Genomic DNA, 22,593 nt, shown 5'->3' with positions numbered 1-22,593 from the left:
TTAAAGAAGTAGTAATAAAAAATAAACAGCAGTTTGCAATGCATGAGGGATATGTGCTATGTATCAGTGACCGTGTTCCACAAAAGCAGCAGTTTGGGGGTACCTGAAGGCAGAGACTGACTGGATCCAGTGTCCAGTGTTCTGCTACTCTTTTACCAGTACACTTTCCATTCAACTTACCCTCACAGGTTGCTGTTTCTGGATTAAGGACATGCTCAGGCAGCCTCCACCCATATCCAGAGTAGAACTACGTATAGAAGCGTATCCACCCATTTGCTTGCCCCTGGCATGTGGAAAGCGTCCCTGAAGATGGCCATTGACCAAACTTGACTGGTTTTCCCATTAAGTGTTCTGCATTTATGCCTTTATGCCAGGAAAATGGGAACTGTGCTCACTTTATGACATCTAGTTTATAGACAGCTTCTGGTGCCAAGAATGTCTAATTGTTGTGCAATTGTACCTTTGTTCAAAACATTAAGAGGAAATTCTGTGGAAGAGAGGGGATGGACAGAACAGTGTGGCATTACCTGCACAGCCTGTCTTCTGCTGGAATGTACTAGCTCTGCCAGTCAGGAGCTGACCCAGACTCTTCAGACAACAGCAGCTGGGCACAGAAATTTCAATCACAGTATTGCTGCTCAGAGTCAGGTTTAAGCATCAGAGTTATTCTTTGTCATATCAATGATTCACTCGTAGCACCAAAAAAGTCAGCCCTCCACGTAGCGAAGATTTTTTGCCTTTCTTTCTTTTATTTAATTTGATCCAGGAGACCATACTATCTCCAACTGCACAAATCAAAGCACATAAGCTAAATCATCACTAGCACTGAGTGATTCAGGGAGAGAGGATGCACACAGAACACACATAAATCACACAGGAGCGATATCCTGCAGGCAAAAGGAATGATTTTGGGCACGCACAATACTTCTGAAGTTCAAAATGTAATTTACAGATGCTAAACACTACCTGGTAATCCTCATGCTTTGTTTTATTTTTCCTATCTATACCTACTGTTCCATTGTAAGGGAATTCTTCTCTAGTAAAATGCCATAATTTAATGCGCTGATGGTAATGCTGATTCAATTTTCTGCTTCCATAAGTATTTTCTAAATCCATATTATCTATAAAAAAAATCATTGTCCCTAGGTGTAAAAATCTGTGTTTCTAATCATCTATGTAGCCAGAATTAATGGTCCAGTACTAGCTGTCATGTGATAAACTGATCAATCATACCCTATCTGCACTATCTAGCATAATACAGCTATCCACTAGTGAAAACATTAGCATTAACAAAAAAAGATCTCTTGGTTCGGAGCATGGATTAAAGGATTGTTTAACAAGATGAAAGCAATGAAGATGAAATGATATCAAAAATCGTGGAAACACCATTTGTTTCAAACTGAAAACTGGAGATTCTGGTGAAGAGCACAAGGAATGCAAACACTGGGTTGGGTTATTTATGGAAGATACAATCCTTGGAAAATCCAAAGGTCAGGAAAGAAATGCCCATGCTCTCTTTCATTTTACATACAAAAAGTTTATACTGAAGAAATATCAAACGTATTTTTGTTCAAATGCATGTGCTGGGACAAGCACATTCAATTATTTTCTTTACATGTCTGAGTAATTATTAGTCCAGTTTAGGAAAACTTTCCCACATTTCATGCCTGAAGCTTTATAGCAGGTGCACACATGAAATTGTATCTCAGTTCTCTGCACATTCAAAGCACATAAAGCAAGGTGGAATTACTGAAGAGGAATGACAAATCAACAGTACATGCCCATGCTTGCAGTCAGAAGAGTTGGATTTGGCATCATAGGCCTTTGGAGAGATGTTTAAAGAACCTCAGGTGCAATCTTGATTCTGACCATTCTGCCAACTCCATAATGCCAGCAGTCAACAAGTCCAAGGGGACTTCTTGTTCCATGAACGGATTACAACCCTCTTCAGACCCGTAACACATCGAGTAATAGATGGGGTGAAAAGGTGGGGAAGAGGAATGTTATAGGTGCAGTTTATCTGCCCTGATCATACCCTACATTTGTTACAGTCCCAGTCACATGTGCAAGTTTTATCACTGAACCGCAAATTAAGATCTTAACACACAAACACTCCAACATTCAGATGCACCAGCAGCAAGGAACTGGAAGCCATAAAGCATCTGGCGTGGTCCCTGGAAAACATATCAGCAACTTTTCATGATAGAAACTGTGGTACCACTTTTATATCTTGGGAGGATGTGACAAGAATCTCTCATCTCTCATACTATCTAGTTTAACTGGAAAGAGCAGAATATAAAAGTGCCGTTTCAAATCCTACTGTGTATCATTTCTGCTCCTCTGATCCTGCCTATTTGCAAAAGCAGCACCATGCCCATGTATGCATAGACTGTTCCACTCAGAAACACACAGGCATGTTACGGTTTAACCCAGCGGGCAGCTGAACACCATACAGCTGCTTGCTCACTTCCCCTGCAGTGGGATGGGCGACAGAATTGGGAAAAAAAGTACGATTCATGGCTGGAGATAATGATAGCTTCATAGGACAGAAAAGGAAGGGAAAATAATGATGATGATGATAATAGAAGAATTAGAATATGCAAACCAAGTGATACACAATACAATTGCTCACTACCCAGCCAGATCCCGAGCAGCAGCCCCCAGCCAGCTTTCCCCCTAGTTTATATACTGATCACGCCATTGTATAGTATGGAATATCCTTTGTGTCAGTTGGGGTCAGCTGTCTGGCTGTGTTCCCTCCCAGCTTCTTTGGCCCCCCCCAGCCTCCTCGCTGGTGGCGAGGAACAGAAAAGGCCTTGACTCTGTGTAAGCACTGCTCAGCAGTAACAAAAACATCAGTGAGGTATCAATGTTATTCCTATCCTAAATCCAAACCACAGCACTGTACCAGTAACCAGGAAGAAAATTAACCCTATCCCAGCTGAAACCAGTACACATGTACATAAGTATACCACCGTACACAGAAGATGAGCTTCTAGTTCCTAACAACCTGGTTTCTTGGCATCTGCTGTGATGAGTTTGAAATGCCCTGTTTTGAAAAGTTTGAGAGAGGCTAATAAGGCTCGTACATGATCTATCTGTGAGGAAGAACTAACAGATCTGTGGTTAAGATGACAGTGCTGAAGGGAAACATAACAACAAGCCTTCATATAAAGAAAAGGCCACCAAATTTAAGGTTGCACCCAATTGTTTGTCACATGAATGGCACACAACACAAAAGTTTTCAATTCAAAGGTCTGAACTGCAAAAAGGGAAGTTCAGGTTACAAATTTCTAATGGTTAAGAATTTCCAGAGTAGGGTACCAGAATAAATTGCTGGGAAGACTGTCTTGCGCTGCAGGTCTTTAAGAACACAGTGAAGAAGTGTCAGGAATGATGCAGATACCATTGATGCTGCCTTAGGGGAAGGGGTGGATTAGCCAATTCCGTGAGAGACTCTTGAGATAACATCACCACATGTCACTTCCAAAGCTTTGCAAGTTCTGCATACTGAGGAAGTGATGAACTAATTATTTATGTGAAAAGAGCCTGATAGGATGATATATCTACTAAACTAAGATTTTGCTGGATTTATAGTTTGTTCCCTGCCACTTTCATCTCTAGCAGATGAAGTGTGAAATTGCTTCAGTAGAAGGACGCAGCACATAACAGCATCAGACAGCATTTAGAGGAACAGAACTAAGACTGTCAAACTCGGGGATCATGCTGAGCTCATTGCTACCTCTGGATCTGGAGATTCTTTCTTTATGGAGTATTTGCTAGCAAACTGGAAGCCAAGAGATCTGGTCACTTGCTCATTTTTTAGTGGATGGACTACTGATGTTTTTTCAGTCTCTGCTCTGAAGTCATCACTGAACGGCAAATCTACAAAATGGGACATGCATAATCCTTCTGCTTCATGTGCTTTATTCACTTTGAAACTTCCTTGAAATCCATGGCCTTATAATTCATAAGCATTTGGAGAATAAGGCCAGATACCTCAGAGACCTCTTCTTATTCCCAGCTTAGTCCAATTCTGCTAAAGTAAATATGCCCACACACATACAAGTGACAATAAGGTCACTGGGATACTGGTGACCACTTAGAAGGACTCCAGCAGAACTGATGGAGCAATTTGAGACATTGTTGTGACTATTGTATTAAGGGAGGGCAAGGGATGAGAAGGTGGCTTCCTAATCCCTCAAAGGTTTTAGATATTTCTACCAACATTATCAACACTGCTTTTGCATCTTTGTACTTTTATCTGGAGGAGGAGTGGGCTAAATCCACAAGCCAAGATAAGCAATTCACCAAAGTTTTAAAAGCAGAAACTAATTTGGCCCAAATCTGCTCAAGTGTTCTCATAATACATGATGTCTATATGGATAAGAAAATGCAGCGATACAAATGCCCAATGGCCAGGTTTACATCAGAATGATTAAAAAAGAGAAATACCCAATGAGCACGCATTTTCCATCCAAGTAATGCAAGTCTAAGCTAAATTTAAACCACTGTAACTTCACCAAGGAGCCTGCACATAACTGAGGACTGAATTTGACACTGATGTAATTCTGCCTTTGTGTTCTACCTCTCAGTAACCCATTCTAAATCTATTTGTCATACACGTCTTCCAGCCTTACAAGCTTAAAGGAATTTTTAGTAGTTCTTCTGCTCTCCCCAAACTAAAAAAAAGATGCAAAGGAATTAATGCATTAAGTTTTAATGGCCAACTTTAATTGCCTAGACAGGGCAATTATATTATAATTCATTAAAATAAAATCCATTTGCCACACACATCCTCACCCTAGGCTCTTTATGTTAAAGACATGTCACGTAAATTCACACCAATCAATGGAAAATAAATGCTACTACTAATTTTTATTTAAATATTGGTTAATTCACATCTACCATAATTGAAATACAAGAGAAAACATTGTTATTAGCTCCCTGCTACAGACCGCACAAAGATTTTAATGAACTTTTTCATTTAAACAGCATGCCAAAAATTAATTTCTCAAACTAAGAGTTCTTATCACTGAGGAAATTGCCTACATATAAAAAGGCCTCATAATTATTCAGTGTCTTAAAAAAGCATGCTTGTGAATATGTCAGACTTTAATTTTTAATAATTTCCTTTTGAAACATCTTCTTGTGCCAGTGTACTGGACAAACACGCGGAGAGCGATACCAAAAGAGAATTTAATGTAGACATCCCCAAAATTAATAAAATTTAATAAGAAAAAACTTTACTCCAGACATACCTCTAAATCTTCTCTTCTTGGCCTCTCCACTGCACAGAAAGCAATATTTCCATCTTATGCTACCTTGCTCCAGCAACCTGCTGAAACCTCATCCCTTCTCTCACTGAATACTAACTAGGAATGAGATAAAAACTTCATATCTTAAGGTCTAGAGAGTCTGGACTCAATATGTTAATTCAAAACAATAATTTTTAATTTAAAAGCTGCATAAAGATCACAGAACTCCAGTTCTTTCAGAAAAGCAAGCAAAAGACTTGTTCCTCTTTGCTAGATTGAGAGAAAAGACAGCATACTAATGGACAGGTAAAAATCAGCTATGTCAAAGGACTGTCATACAGAAAATCCATTATTAAACTATGGGATTTTCCCCCCCCCAAAATGTTAAACATCATCTGCTGCATACTGTATTTCCACTTCTCTCAGCTCTCTCTTTCTTTCTCATCTCTTCCCAACTCAAAGGAAAACAATAAAAGTGACATTATAAAAAACTTTCAGCTCCTGCAGCCTTCATCCAAACACGCTTTCCCTCCCCCCTGCCCCCTATTTGGTGCTTTGCCACATTTTTAGCTGAGTGTTCTTTAAATACTCTGGCCTTCACAAAGATGATACAAAAGCTTAAAGGCATGTGATCCAGGAGAATCCTGCTGGTGAAGGGCATTTGTCATGGTTAGGTAATGTCACACATTTCCTCCGAGTTCTCTTCTTCATTTGAAAGCCTGGCAGAATTTTTTGTTCTTTAACATTACAGAAAACATGGATAAAGCAATTTCCAAATATCTCGTGTCACTGTAAAACTGAGTTCTGTCTCACCAGCATCTTGCTCTCCCAGACAGAATCTGTGCAATGTCTGTTGGCGCAAACTTGTGAACTTCAGCTGACTTGTTTTAGTAGACCATGTATGACTCATTTCTTTTCCCAAACAACAGAATGAACCTTGAAAAGCTTTCTGTGCACCAGGAAACTATGCAGACAATCTGCTGATCATCAAGAAGTGTAAACATGTTCAGAAGTGTCCTGAACAAGCACACTGTGGGCGCCAGCAATGGCAACAGCAAGTCAGTAAATGGACCAGTTGCTAAGGAGGTACTGTCTGTCCCATCCTATAACTAAGGAAGCCAAAGAATGTGGGGGAAGACTTAGAGGGAAGAGACTCTAGAGGGAAGCCAGAAGAAAAGGGAATGAAGGAAACTGAAAAGAATCAAGGACCCTGCACCAAGACGACCACTGTGAGTCCACCCAACTCTTCTGGACCACAGCATATCCCTCCTGCAAAAGGGGGAGGTCATGTCATGAACTACAACAATAACCTGCCCAACTTCTCTCCTGGACTGCACCATCTCTTCCACAAGTCACAGAAGTAGTTTCAAGCATAAAATTCACTTACTTTGAGAGCTTCAAAACCTGGACAGGATCCTCATAAATTTAACAATTATTGTGCTTCTGACCTATTCTCTCAGGAAGTTGAGATCTCAGGGTCTAGAAGAGGTCCCCATATGCATTTTGCTTTCCTGTGATCTGTGCAATGTCTGGTTCCATCTACCTTTAGCCTTCTGAAAGTTAATTAGTCTTAACTAGACCTCAATGTGGCTTCCTAATCTGAACCATTTATTTCAGTGTCTGCTACAAAGACAAATTGACAACTAGCTCAGGCTAGGCATCTGGCTTTAGAATAACTGCAGATGAGATGAAGTCAGGCAACCACGTTCTCTTTAAAATTGCAGCCTGTGAAAAGGAATTTATTTGTTGGATCATTACAAAACCAATATATATCATTTGAGTGCATTCCTCCTTTCGGTCTCAAGCTCTCCGTTCCCACTAGATGGGTGGCCTCTCTCTCTTCTTTCATCTGAAACCTTTATATTTTTCCAATTTGAAAAATGAAGTGACTGACTGATACAAACAGACCTATTTCCAAAATCATATCAACAGCTCCATCTGTCAAAAAATTCATCTTCAATGCAATTTCAAGAGTGGAGCTATCCGCACTAGGTGTTTGCAATAGTTCCATACATCAAACACACTACATACAAATGCACCACATGGCACTAACAGGGAACACAACTGCCTATACAAAGTCAAGAGAGAGCAAAGATGAAGAAGAAAGCAAAAATCAAGATGATAAGAGATAAGGAGCTAAGAGCAAAGTGAAGGAAGATAAAATGTTTTGTGGGTGGTAGAGCACCAGCTGATAGCAATCTTTCTTTCAAGCCACAGTATACTTATTTTATTTATAAGCACTGAAAAAATGTTATTTACAGAGTTTTGTGTAGGAAAATACACTGGAAGTGCCACTTATTGAAAAAGCAGCTCAGAAGGAGAAACAAAGAATGTGACAAATGTCCACCTAAATATCAAGTCACATTTCTTGCAGCAGAATGATCATGAAACTGGGACCAAAGTTAGGCAATTAGGAGCGAGAACAACTAAGTACAGCCTATACTCAGCACATAGCAATAGCATATATAGGAGTTCCACTAAGGAAGTATCTAAAGATGAAAAATAATAGCTCACGATCTTTATGCTCTAAACTATCAAGACCGATGTATTTATGTTTCTGATGCTGGGACACATCATCCACATTAAGGTCCTGCTGGTATTCTTCAAATAGGCTTGTGTTTTTATGGCCTTAGTAGAACATGGCTTTGCATGGTTTGATTTGGATACTTCAGATGGTGTGACCTATGTAAAAGTTGTCAGCTCAACTGGACATTCAGATAGATTGGACGTTTTCATACCATGCTAGTGGGGGAGATGGAGGGTTGGTGAAAGAAAAAAGAAAGGGAAAAACTCAAACCAAAACCAAACCAAAAGGAAAGAAAGGGGAAGTTGCTGAGAAACTTTCAAGCTCTACCATGGATGTCAGGTTTTAGGTGATACTCATGCAAATGTGCAATTTAAAGGGTTAGAAGAAGCAGTCTGACTCTTGATGTACATACATGCAGAAGAACCAGACAGTCTCAGTATTGCTGGAGATGGGCACTTTTTCTAACTTTGCATTTTCATGTCAGCAACCTGAGACTCTCTTAAGATCTAATAAAACCCCTCACATAATTAAGCACAGTTTTTTCAACCACTCAAAGCTATTGAGCTTACTAAAGTAAGCAGTGTGGAAGACAGTTAAGACAGACAACCTGGAGGATGAATAAAAGCCTTTGGCTTTTGGTTGTATAAATGGCTATCAGCTGGATATTCACTGTGGTTATTCACTACCATGAAGGGGTGCTGAGAAGCTTAAATTTAAAAAGAGCACTGCTACTTGAAAAACTAGATGAAAATACAATGCCTTTCTAAGGGCATAGTGCAGACAATCACTTGTGCCACTTGTATGTCAGGAAAATTGTAGAAAAACCCATAGGGAGGGAGGGAAACAACAGCATTGGCACCTACAGAAGAATGGACATTTTTCAGTTCTGCCATTAATGTCAAGGATGCAAGGTGGTGATGACTGATGAAATCAAAGGTGGAAATGTTGCTTACAGAAGTAGTACACAACTATTGCGCTATGGTCTCCTTTGAGATAGATAAATATAATCTGGATTTTGAAGATAAATAAGTCCCACAGGTTAGAACGAATTCACTGCGACTGTAAAAACTATTAGTGCTAGAGTTCAGAACAGAATTAACAATTCATGGCTACTTTTTTCTAGCTAACGCCAATTCCTTAGGTAGCTTTATAGTCTGTTAAGAGAGCAGCAGACACATTCTTTCTTCGATTTCTGTATTAAACACTATGAAAAGCAGGGGTTCTTCACTTCCTCAGCTTTGCAGACTTCTGCAGCCTGTGTCAGCTACTTTTCATTCCTTGGTTTTAAATATGAAAGGTCATTACAAAGGTCCCCACTGAACAGAGCGACAGGTTTAGACGCTGGAGCCTTCACAGCAAAGACACATTTTACTCTTAGAGACTACTACATACATTTTCTTTCTTTTTTTTATTTTCTAATGCCCAGCAATTAAAGGCAAGGAGAAACTCCATGAACACACTGATGTAGCACATTAAAATAATTACAGTAATCCTTACTTACATTGCATTAAAGATCGCTGTAATGTGCAATGATCCCTAGAATTGCTTATCTGCTCATCCATCTATCACAGAGTTCTGTTTATCTGTTAAGGATAAAATTGCAAGTGAGAGATTAAATGATTCAAGTGCTCAGCTTATAAATTAAAGCTATCCTGGGAACAGAACCTTCTCATAGTACAGATGTGATTCTACTGTCTTGCCTTGTGGTTTAGTAAACATGACAGTTCCAGATTTTGGGGCAGCACTTCATCTGTATGCATCCCCCTTGTACAGCTAAAGAGGCAGCACAAGGATGCACATATGTAGAGCAACAACGCTATTTACTAATCTCCCCTAGATAAAACAGATCAAAATCAAATCCTCAAGCAGAGGTTTCAAGGAGAACAGTAGAAGTCAAATTCTGGCCTTCAGATACAGCTTTCCTGCCCCTACACTTTAAAGACAATGTGTGTAAAGTTGACAAGAACTTTAAGGAAAGCTGTTGGGCAATAAGTGCCAGCATGGACACATCAATGGCAAGGTGCACTGATATGCTGCAACCAGAGGACAGAGAGAAAAGACAGAACATGATGAAATGACGAAATGATGCTCACCAAATTGATCCTAATTTTAAACATACTAAGCTCAGAGAACTTTGTAGTGCAGGACACTTCCAAAATACATATGAAAACTTTCTTTATTCAGCTTCCTGTGTATTGTTTAGCACCATTGTGGCTTAACTTTCCAAATGACCAAAAACTGCACAGCTAGAATGCAAGCAATCAGATTAGAGCAGACAAAGTATTTTATGCAAATATGTTTAATCTGAAGCAATAAGAACAGGAAGAAAAATAGCTGTGATTCAATTAGTGTTTTGATGACTTGGGCAATTAGGCTTATAGCAGAAGGAGACTTAATTCCTAAATACACATGCATTGTCATGTTTTATCTACTGAACCGAAAGAGAATAGTTAACTGACTTCATGCAAATCTTTAACTTTAGGATTAGATCATGACCTTTATTCCTGCCTGGACAAAAAAGCCCCACAAATATCCAAGTTCAAAATCATCCATAGGAAGTCCTCCTGACTCTCTATTAGAAAGCAAGAGAGGGCAGAGCAGTCAGAGGAAATGGGTTGCCTTTTGCCAGTCCCTGTTTATATTCATGGACGTTTGCAAGCTTGTGACAACCATGGTTAGTATCTATCTTGCAGTTTACACACATTACTCCAATCAAGTAAGAACCTGGATTTTTTCAGGTAGTGCCAAAACGTCTGTCAAGGATACTGATTCATTTATTTTCTTGTCTTTGCTTTGACTGGAAATCTATTTTAAGAAATACCTTCTTCAGCATTTCTTCTGTGCTTTCAATGAAATTAGCTGCTTTCCATTAATCAAAACACAATCACAGAATCACAGCGCTAGAATGGCAATGCTGGGAAGGATGTTGATTCCATTCTCCTGCTCCATCTGTGATCAATGTGTCATTATCTGCAAGACATTTATCTAGTATGTTTCAGAACACCTTCAAAGACGAAGTGTCTACATCCTTTTTAAAATATCTCTCCCAATGCTGTCATTATAGAGGCTAAAATTAATCATCTTTGCTGCCATGTAAACAAATTGCTCCTTCTTGTCTCCACAATGGACAGAGAACAATTCCTCCATTTTGCAGTTAATATGATGTATTTGAAAATAAAATTTGTTTTGGTGCTTTTGGGTTTTTCTGTTGTTTTGTTTATTTGCTTGTTTTCTCTCCACAGCAGAGAGGTGCTTTTCTCCTTCAGTCTTTCTTCACAGAGTATATTTTTTGCAACTCTGATCATATCTGTCGCTTTTCTCTGGGTACTTTCCAGTTGATTCATACTATTCTAGAAGCCTGGGTCTCAAATCTGGACAATGTATTCCAGCCAAGGTCTTACTGGCGCTGATTGGAGCCGAAGGATTACTCACAGTTACACATGCCAGAGCAACATTTGCCTTTTTTGCAGCAGAATGACATTATTGACTCATGTTCTGTTTGTAATCCATTGTAATCCCCTACCCTTTTACTCTAAATTTATTATTATCAATTGTTTTCCATCCTGTTTTGTGCAGATGATTATTCTTACCTAAGAATTTTGCATCTGCCCAGACTGAACTTCATCCTTTGTATTTAGACCATTTCTTGAATTTCTTAAAGTGACTGTGAATTTTATTGCTGTGCTACATTTAATCAGTCTACTAAGTTCAACAGCTACAATTTAATGAAATGGTGAATAATACTGTACTCAAAATAGATCCAGAAGAACCTATGCAATTTCTCCTACCAGCCTGACATTGAACCATTGACAGCTACTAGCAGGATGCACTTCACCAACTGATCTTGTACCCACTGCATAATTATTTCTTTTAGACAATATTTCTTTAACTTGCTTATAAGAGTAATGTAAGCCAATGTCAAAAGCCTTATTAAAGTCAAGATACATGATACTGCAAGCTTATCCCCAAGTCTCAAGGCCTGTAAATGTCACAGAATAAAATTAGTTTAGTTTGACATCCACACCAGCTTTATTCATCCCCTTATCTTCTCAATGCTAACAAATGTTTGCTTCAGTATTTTATTCTAGTACAATTTTCTTTTTCCCTTTTTTTCAGGGTTTCAGGTTCAACTCATGGGATACTATTTCCTATTTTCTTCCTTTCTCTAACTTTAAAAATACAGATGATGCTTGTCCTGTCTTCTACAATAACTTTCAGTATCTTTACAATTCTTTCAGCCAATTCACTTAAACCTTAGAGCAATTCCAGCTGATTTGCAAACTCTTTATTTACTCAAGCCTGTTCTTTCCCTAATGCAGAATCTTATACTTCAGCTGGAGATGTTAACTATGATAGCCACGTGGTCACAGCTGACCTTTCAAGTGAAAGCCAAAGCAAAGGCAGGTAACAATGTTCTGGTCTTCTCAGCAAGGCCTTTATGTAAGTGTCTCTCTCCACCAAGCAGTGAGCCGTCATTTTTCCTGATTCTTCTCTTCCTCTTAATGCACTTAGAAAGAATTGTTATTATTAAATCCCTGGCCAAACATCTTATTGCACACTTGGCTTTCTGAGTTTGGGGCTACCATGTACGCTCCCTGAAGAGTTCAACCTAGTTGTATACTTTACGTAACTTCTTGCCACTGCAGTCATGAAGAGCCTTGTCACTAACCAAGTTCTTGGCTTTCAGATAATTCATGTTTGTGCCCTGTACATTGAGGAAATGCCAATTATTTTAGTTTTAATTCCTCTCATTTCTGCCTTACCTGATTTTGAATTAACTTGTCTTTATACTGATGTTCTTCTCTTCCTAAAAATTCTGCCATATACCTTTTTATGGCCATTGTCACTCTGCCTTCTACTTTTATTCTCCATAGAAGTTCCTGTTTTTCCTTTAGAATCACATGAGAGTCTGTAATCGCCTATTAACTCACAAGCATATAAACATGTTTAAATATTGTGCAAATTATTCTCTGACTGGCTAGTGATTTAAAACTCACTCTGACATGCACTATAAATCTACTGCTATACCATCCAATATTTAAGCCAAATGATATTTCAAAGCTGGAGACTTTGTCCCCAGTTGGTCTGACCTTGTTAAATCAGAACACAAACTGAAGCAGCTAGTTTGAATAACAGCCTGGGGGCTCTCTTGCAGCAAATAGGAAAGAAGCTTTGCAGGCATGGGGTGTTTTTTTTCCAAACACCTTATTTTTAAAGGTATAAGTAGTTTCCAAAAATAACTCCTATATACCAAACCAAAGCAAAGGGAAGGAGGCCCCTGCTCACTATGTGGTGTCAATAAGTGCAGGTAGGGCCCTGTGATATTGCCAAAACCGTATTTACTTCAATGGGAGCTAGATGAGCACTTGGAAGCATGGATTTCCCTTTGAAAATCATGTCTGCTTCAGAATCAATGAAATTAGAGATATTAAAGCAAAGCCAGCACCATTACTGACAAAACTAACAAGTGCTCCCCAAGTGCTAATAGAATTCCAGACATGCAACCTATCGATCACTGTCTCAGTTCAAAGCACATCTGCCATATACAATCACAGACAAGGCCCCCATCTCTGTCACTTCTGATGCCATGTTTAATGACAAAATTGGCTGCTTACAAGCTTATAAGGAATTTAATATTATGCCTCTAGCACAGAGAGAACCACGTGCATCTTCTTAGAGGATATAAGCAGCCATATGTGCTTGAAATGCATTGATGGAAGATAGCGTATTTCACGTGCTGCGTCTCAGCTAGTGTTTTCTGTTGATTCAGTTAGGATGCTTTTAAATTGTACTGATTTACTGAAGATTTACAAACATAATTCATGTGCAGTTGTCCTATGAATAAGCCTCTAAAACTAATTCAACCACAGTTGAAAAATAAATTGCAAAATAAGTTACTCAATTGAAATCTGCCATCCGAGGCACTGTAATAGAAAACATTTATTATAAAACTAACATGTATTTGTGGCTAGAGATGTGTACAGTACTAAACAACTCTCTGAAATGAATTTATTCAGGCTTTTCTGAAAGAACATCTTAACTGGGCTAACAGAAAATTACATGTTCAAAAATAATGGCAGGTTCTATGATTTTCATCCTACATCACAGGCTTCCCATTATCATCCTTTTTGTTTTGGAAGGCTTACGAATTTCAGGCAAACTTTACTCAGCACAGCTGCAGGAGGCCTGAATTTGCCTGTTAGATACTGGAAAGATATAGGTACAATTCAGTGCAGAAGGAGAGGAAGCATGAATACTAATACATCCATCCCTAGATATAAAGCTTCAAATTTGACAAATTCACTTCCATGGGGCTGCTGGACTGTAAAAGTCAAGGCTATGCTATGCTGGAGGCCACAATCCACTCAAAAGCAGTGTTTCCTCTTCAAAAGCGAGGGTATTTTGCCAGTTCAGACTTTCATTAGTGCTCAAGGGAAATTCTTTGAAATGATAGAGAGTTCGTGCCTGTAATTAATAATGATAGTCGAGTCTACAGCAGCATGTCTGACATTGAAGTCAGTCATTGATAGGTCCAATTCAGGTAGATGAAGGTTTTCACAGAGTACAGTGGAAGAAAGATTTGGGAATTTTTTTTATTCCCCTCTAGGGCAGACAATGAAAGCCCTGAGCAGTAATATCCCTGTCCAGATTTCTCACTGGGGAAGAGGGCTGGGAGTAAACACAGTGAAAATAAAGACAAAGGCTGCAAGAGGAGGGGGAAAGTTCAGACTATTTATAATCTTTTCCAGCAGCTTGGAACACACGAGATTGCTGTCACCAGCGATGGGTAGAACTGCTCCATGTTTTGAACAGGTCCCTTTGCCTCAGTGCAGGAGGCAGGGTCAAGGTGGGAGACTAAAGGCAGCTCAGTCCACTGCAATCATCTGAGTGTCACAATCAAAAGGGAAAGGGTGAGACTTGCACAGACAATTCCACAGTTAAGTGGATGGTTTAGGCAGAGATTTGGGGAAAAGCTCGGCACTACAAGAGAATCAAGGGTTTGGTTTTTTTCCCCTCTTACTGTGTCTTTCTACAGTCTTCTTGTTAATATAAAAGGCAGCTCAATGGTCTAAACATTTTTGGATTTGGAGCTTATGTATCTGCAATACAAGTGCATCCCATTAACTTCCACAGCTCCTATGTTCTGGGCAATGGTGCTTTACAAAAAGCCATAAGCCAAGCACATTTGACACCACTCCAGACTGCTTCCGGCAGCTTTAAACCTAACAACATCTACTCTTACTTGTGCACCTTATCAGAAAAATTAATAACATCTATTTGTCCGTGGAACAATTCACTACAGCTATTGAGAGGTGGCTTTTAGCAGAAATTTTCAATAACTTAAACTCATTTTTTTTAGTGAACAGTTTTCACTTATAATAATACATAAGTCTTAGTGAGCCAATTTTCAGGCAAGTCTGAATAGGTGCAAGATCTCGGATACATTTCATTACCATACCAAAATCTCTGACTCGAGAATGTTATGCTAAACTTTTTCCCTGATCCCCTCTTTTTCTTTCTCCAATGCAGATGGAGAAGACTAGGAAAGTATGTCAAGTTCGCTGTCAAGCTCCTTAAGAACTCTCAAATGACCTTGTCAGAAAAAAAAAATAAACCCTAAACCTTTGATCCATATTTTAAATTCCTGACTAACCTGGCCCTTCCACTCTGCTGCTTTGTGGCTTCTGCAGCTCTGACAGAATTGAGTTCAATATTAATGACTAGCAATCATTTTCAGGCTATACGCTCTCCTGCCTTCTGCAGACCAAATGCCTCGTTAGCTTGGCTCCGTGGGTGAGATGTTCACCTTTGTACTGGTTTCTCCTGGGTTCAAGATGAACAAAAAGCTGGGCTGGTAACTAGGCTAAAAATGAATTCTCATTGCTCAAGTACCCTTCAAGATGCAGCTGAACCATTCAAGCTGACTTCCCTTGAACAGGCATGTTCTGCAAAGGCACCTTGTGTGACTCTACGGGTGGTTTCACTGCAAGTCATGTATGCTTCTTTACAAAACAAGGTACTTCTTTTCTTGAGACATACATGCAGATATTTCTCTTTGCATTGCAAGCAGAAAGCAGACACAGCTTGATTATGCTGCTGTTGTTTTCCAGTGCCTAATTAAATAATTCAATCTGCTGAATAAAGCTAGCTTTGTTCTAGAAAAGAATATACAGTTGGTTGGACCCAGCAGACTCTTCTATAAAAGATGCAAAGAAAGTACAAGCTTACAGGCAGAACTCTGCTGATTTTCAAAACCTTTAAGTACTGCTGGGTTTTAAACCTGTTAAACATACCGAATCCTCCAGCTGCCTTTGCGAGATCACTTCTAGCAGGAACTAGCCACCTTCAGCGGCTTCTAAACCCAGCCGCCAGCTCCTTCATCAGGATTCTACAGTCTGGCTCCTGTATAATGACTTCACAATTAGAATATCTAAACATCATTTTAGATTTAGAATTGAGAAATAGGTTTTAAACATTAAGAACTGGTAAATCTGTCTCAATGAATGGATTTTCACACAAGTTAGCCTTGGCTTAATGATGCTAGACTCAGATTTCCCAGCCAACCCAGGGAGAGAGGCAGCTGTCTGCTTTCATTCACCCACTGGAGAAGCTTTTTCTCTTCAGTCACTGTACGAAGAACCTTGGTGTTGTGAGGTTAAAATTTGCCTTTGGGATATCTCTCAGAATAACAACTGTGTGGTGAGAACACAGAGCTCCTATGCATCTCAGGAGCAAATAAGGGATCTGCACAAGCTCTCTGGATACAAGAACCCCAAAGAACACAAAATAAAAGCATTTCTATCTCCAAAATCACATAAGAGTACAGGGGGCATTAAAACACCCCAAAGCCAAAAGGAACAACATGTAAAAAAATGTCAGGGCAGATAAAATGGAGAAGACTAAAGGCAGATTAAATTTTCTTGCAGCTTGCACTGCATAAGGGATCTAGGACACATTCTTCTGACAATCATTTTTCCCTGCATGGAAAACGACAAAAATTAAATGTGTGGTGGAAAATGCCTGGAAAAGATAAAATATTCCTTCCTTCATCTCAGCACTTCCTATTTAAGTAGTTCTCTCTATATATACACATCTATATAGCACATACAGATTTACAAGTGTATATATATCTGTACGTATATATAAACTAAGGATATATATAAAGAATGACCTATTGGTCAAATAAAATCCATTTGTTAGATTTAAATGAGGCGAAAGCAGTGCACAGATCTCTATGCAAGGCAAAGTATCACACCCAGACTGCATCACCCAGTCTGCATTCTGTTTTCTTACGACAGACTATCCATAGTCTTGGAGAAATTTTCCACAGAAAGAGAAATGATCCTTTATTTTGTAAAGAGACAGGAACCTTTAACAGATGTACGACTGTTTGTATCGCTTCAAGGTATCCACATCTGATTTCAGAATCTCTAAAACGATTTGTGGTTTTGCCCAGACTCAGACGTCTCAGTAACACAATGAACAAGACACTTTCAAAGCATGTCAGCTCTTAACTCTTTTTGCAATATTTGGGGTTTTTTTTTGGCCAGGATTTACCTTTTTGTTTTTCCTCTTGGGAAGACAGAGGGTCACAAGGCCTCTGAAAACAGTAGGAGCATAAGTTCCATTTGAAGTCAATAGGATTTGTAATTCTAAATCCCTCAAATGCCTTTGAAAATCTCTGTTGAGATATGCCTTGACAAAACCATCACCTTTCCCTTTCCTTTGACACCGAAGTTCCATTTCCATAAAGACAGAGAATCTACACTTTCACCTTTAACATATATAAGCCTCCAATGATACTCCTGTGAGCTACCTACACACAATACAAAGAACATGTTTGGCAATGAAATACAGAAATAGATTCAGTAAAGTGAATTTTCAAAAGCACCTTCAGAGACTTCCAATGGGTATTTTCTTCCTAAACGCCTTAGTAATTTTGAAGATTCAAACCTCTGATCAGCAAAGCTGCTTCCTTTTATGACTCCTGTTTGTAAAATAAATGACTGGCAGAGCTCAAATTGAAACTGGATAAAGGAAGCATTGTGGTTTCATCTCCTCCACTGGTCTGTCATTTATCTAGTTTCCCCTTCATTCATTTGTTCATGCTTTTCCTTCTCCTTAACTGATTGACTCTTTCTTCTCATTTGTGGTATGATTCATGAGTATAATTTCATACTATTTGATTTCCAGATGCATAAAAATGTTTTGATGTAACATGACTTGCCTTTTTTTTTGGGCAATTAAAAATTAGCTCAATAATAATATTATTTGCTCGACAATTTGCCTAAGCAATTTGCTTGCAGAAATACCTTTCCTGAACATAAAATCCCAACAATTCTATATCCAGAGACACACTTCACATTCTGAAGGGCAAAGGAACTCTCACACTCTACTTGAATGCCACTTAATTTTGAACATGTGATTCAACAGAGAGGAGGACTGTGCAATGGATCTACATAACTGAAATTCATTTCTATTGTAGTTACCATGTAATGATCATTCCTTTCTATATAACTTTTGGATAACATCTTTTAAAATCCTTACAACTTTCAGAGTAGATGTAGATTGAAATTTATAGAATACTGTTTTGAACAACATTCTAGGACACTGGTGTTCTGCAATTTAAGAGGCATGGTGTTGAATAATGAACCAAAGCTAGTCAAAGAAATCCAGGATCCTAAAAATGCAATGGAAAAATGCTATGGAAAAAGTCCACAATCTACCTGTGATTTTACAGCTGTAATATTCTCACCTCGTATGTGTTCTCAAGCAGAAGATATATGAGCTTCACTGAACATTACAAACAGGAAAAATGAGCAACTGCCGAAAGCAAACAGAGAAGCTAACTGACCTGCACTTTTCTATTGTGTGGTGTTATCCTCCACAAATCAAACAGCTGAGAACTGCTTCCACCCAATGAAAATATGTGCAAAATGCAACTTTTATCATTTGTCCTGAAAAAAAATACATTCTAGAAAGCTTGAAGAAACAATGAAATATAAGACCCAAGTGGTGTCAGAGTGACAGATGCAACAACGAGCAAAGTTAAAGTACGATATTCTGATTTTAAGGACAGAATTATGGAATGCTACCAGTTTGCACTGCTTTTGTATGTGTCTTTCAGAGGATGGACCGCTGAGATTTCTTTGCAGACAGTGTTTTTTTACTGACAAAACATTAAGTATCAAATACAACCTACCACACCTAGTAACATCAGTGTTTCCAGCAATGTTCATCTATTGTATCTAGAAGGAATGTCTCTTACCACCCCATCTGAAAAGCTTTTTGCAAGCTGTGAACACCAAGCAGAGAAAAAGCTTGATAAAGTTGCTATCTGAGGTCTCTTTTAAGTTGTCAATTTGAAGTTCTTCCCTGGCATGGCTTTTGTTCCCAGTGCTATCCTGGTCACAACAATTAGAGTATTTTTTTATTGGTATTTTTCTATCTTTTGATGGCTGGTCTCGAAATTGTCAAATTACTGCCATAACTTAACAACTCACCACAATAAAGTGCAAAATGTCATTTACAAAATGTATAACAAACAGCAGCACATACACAACACCCTTTCCTTTCAAAAAAACAACCCTGAAATTCATACATCACAACTGGTTTCAGAGAATTAGCCCCTTGAATGTTAGGAAATGCATTAATTACATTTATGACATTCCTTTAGGAAAGTTTTCCACATGAAAGAAAATATATGTGAAGATACCTGTTTTAAATTGCATGTTAGACCAAGATTCATGGTTACAGAGAATCTTTCTAAGCATATATATCATCACTGAATATAAACTGAAATGGATGGGGATTAAAAAACGTGGCTGAAAAATAGAGAGATGAGTCACACCCTTATACATAAACCACCTCAAGCTGTGACTAAATTGGGAATGAGATGTAAGTATGGGACAGACGAAGGAATAAAGGCATAAATTACACAGGGATATCACAAAAAAGCAGAGGAGAACCACAAAATCTGTACTGAGTTTACCTTGATCGAAAGGCTTGTTTGGATTCCAGTTTCTGAAATAATCATCCTAAATGGGGAGAAAAGAAAAGGAAACTCAGGAAAAATATAATAGTTTTTTTCAGTACTATTTTAAATACTTAAAGTACGAATCAACTCATCTTTTGATCCTAATATATTTAGCCCAAAACAACAGCTTGTGTCCTAAGAAGTAGTAAATGCAGGTCAGAAATTTAAGAATAAAAGAATTCCTTGGATTCAGTGTAAGAGGCCTAAATTATTCCTTCCATAGGGCTTTGTTTACCATTTATCTCCAGTACATTGTATTTCACATGCTTTCATGCTATCCAGCCACCCTAACCTGGAATACTTTGGACACTTGGAAGCCAGCATGTCATACTTTCTGGGGTCAGAACAGCCCGCAGGACTGTTACAGGAGAAGGGGGGACTCTCCATGCCCATGCTGAACAGCAGGAGATGCACCTCATGGCAGGTCATTCTCTCCTGAATGCTATGGGCATCATGAGAAGCAGAAAGTGCAACACCTCCAGCATGGAGAAGTGTGCAATGTGCCATCCTGCTCCTCTCTGCTGCTCTGGGGGCAGGCGAGGATGGGCAAATGCTCCCTGTAATGAAGGGGGCTGGATGTAAATGACTATCAGGAAGAAAAGTATTTTCCTTCTCCAAGCAGATTCATGCTCAGTGTCTATATTGACTTCATGGACAGTGACCATGTTCCACAATAAAAATCAAAGATTATTATTCATCATTTATTTCAGATACATCAGAAGTATCTATACTTTTTCTTCAGAAGTATGGGGTTTTGGCACCAGAAATACAATCACAGACTTGCCTTTGAGTACTACAGCTTTGTTAATACAAAAACCCCTCATGGTTATACAGTGCTTTGTAATTGATTATGATGTAGTGCTAAATTCACCAAGCATTAATCACTGTTCACAGGGTGTTGGGTTTTAAGCTTTTTGAGCAGAATAATTTTTTTTCCAGCACCAGAATATTCCTTTTTTTTTTTTTCTTTGCCTGCTTACATTTTTTCCCTGGGTGTTGCTTTGCTGTTGGGTTTGCAGCATCAGAAACTGTTAAATAATTCAACTGCCAAGAAAGATTTCTTACGCTGGTGGCATATGGAACCAGTTTTGAAATAAGGATTGGAAAGAGGGGTTATCTCAATTTCAGTATCAATGGAATGTTTTACAGAAAATGCACCTTCCTTACAAAATAACCTACAAACCACCCATCTCTTCTGTAAACCTATTCTTCTCCTTTATGCAGACGTGTTTAGTATTCCTTTTGAAAATGGAAACCCTGTTTATTTTAGAATACGCCTGAAACTACAGTATAACAACATAGGAAAATACACAAGTAAGAAAAAACCCCCTAAAAAGTAGAATAGAGGAGACGTTTCAGGTTTTCAATATATAAACCTCCTTATTATTTATAGGAGTAAATAATGACTATACATACATTAGAGCAATACAGTCAATAGCAGTTCAAAATGACTTATGCCAGTTGGACAACTGAAAATTGAGAGCCAGAGTGTCACTTCAGCACCGATACCAGCAAGATCTGCAACTGAATGGTTATGGCACTGTAAAGGTGAAATTCGTGCTGCAGATATGGCTGAGCAGGACATCTATGTCTTATTTAAATACACACCTACAGCTCCGGCTTGAAGAATGGTCAGGGCTTTGTGCCAGTACTCTGCAAGGTGCTGAAATCCATACATTAACCTGAAATGGCTTTTGTTAGGAGGAGGAACTCTTAACAACTCCAAATGGATACCATCATTTCACTGCAAGTTTCTTCAACAGAAAAACAGCATGCTGATGTAGTAATAACAGTGCCTAAACATAACATGAATTTCCAGGTGTGTGTGTATATATATAAATACAATCAGCTTTATTAAAGAGATTTAACATTCCCATTCAATAAAACACCTTCCTGACAAACAACTGCACAGAAATCTATGCACTACTGAGCCTTCTACTAGGACAGATACTAATGTGCTTAAAACACCTTCTGCCTACGTAACATATGAAGCTATTACATCATCTTAATATTAACATGTTAATAAATCAATATTAACACATTAATAATAAACATGTATTAATACATTTCATTTATAACAATATTAACAGTTGCTCATATGAGTTCAAATTAATGAATTATCATATTATGATTATCATATTATGATATTTTGATATTCTGATATTTTGTAAATATTTTTATTCACTCTATGGATATTTACAAGTTAAAAGTGAAAAACCTACCTCAACTTCCTGAATACGTAAGCATTACAAATGAGAAAAGAAAAAAAGAATGAAATAAAACAATACAAAAATATGTTAACATTCATCAGTTTTCTCTCTGGCGGCCTTTTAAATGTGAAATCACTTATTTCAGATGATCTTCACCTCCAAACGAAATAATCTCTCTCTCTTTTCTGACCTTTCCACCTTTGCTGTCACAGCTCAGTGTTCATCTGCTGTGCTATTAGCACATTTCTCTCTTGTAGAGCACCAAGAAAAGGCATTTTGATTTCCTTTGGGCTGACAGACGCACCAGAAAGTGTTTTTCCACATATTCATCTTTTACATACCTGATATAGGAGAATTATTTTATTTCCCTAGCTGACTTTAAAGACTTGGATAGACTTTGAAGGGAAGGCAAAACCAGGCACAGATCCACTTCAATACAACAGGTGACAGCAACTGAGAGGTAGTTTTGATGAACAAATATTTAAAAGTATCTTTCTCCTTGCGCAGAATTCACACTTTGAAGGTTTTGCCTATGGTTCAGTGGCTGCATATGACTGAGTC

At 38.4% G+C, this 22,593-nt stretch overlaps 1 protein-coding gene across 4 annotated transcripts in view; it reads right to left on the bottom strand.

The window, feature by feature from the left end:
• Positions 1 to 22,593, bottom strand: part of SPOCK1 (SPARC (osteonectin), cwcv and kazal like domains proteoglycan 1) — a 286,032-nt gene that overhangs the window by 175,337 nt on the left and 88,102 nt on the right. For 2 of the 4 annotated variants that reach the window (XM_030504322.2, XM_030504323.2), the window contains exons 3-4: positions 22,045 to 22,053; positions 19,778 to 19,823 (exon numbers count right to left, since the gene is read on the bottom strand). In XM_030504322.2, the coding sequence (XP_030360182.1) occupies positions 19,778 to 19,823; positions 22,045 to 22,053 (55 nt within the window). The remainder of the gene's footprint in view (positions 1 to 19,777; positions 19,824 to 22,044; positions 22,054 to 22,593) is intronic. The other 2 variants (XM_030504324.1, XM_030504325.2) reach the window with 1 other exon arrangement.

The sequence above is a fragment of the Strigops habroptila genome, chromosome 12, assembly GCF_004027225.2.
Source record: "Strigops habroptila isolate Jane chromosome 12, bStrHab1.2.pri, whole genome shotgun sequence".
In the NCBI taxonomy this organism is placed as follows: domain Eukaryota; kingdom Metazoa; phylum Chordata; class Aves; order Psittaciformes; family Psittacidae; genus Strigops; species Strigops habroptila.
The sequence above is the reverse complement of the archived record's forward strand: the minus strand, read 5'-3'. Positions and strand labels throughout refer to the sequence as shown.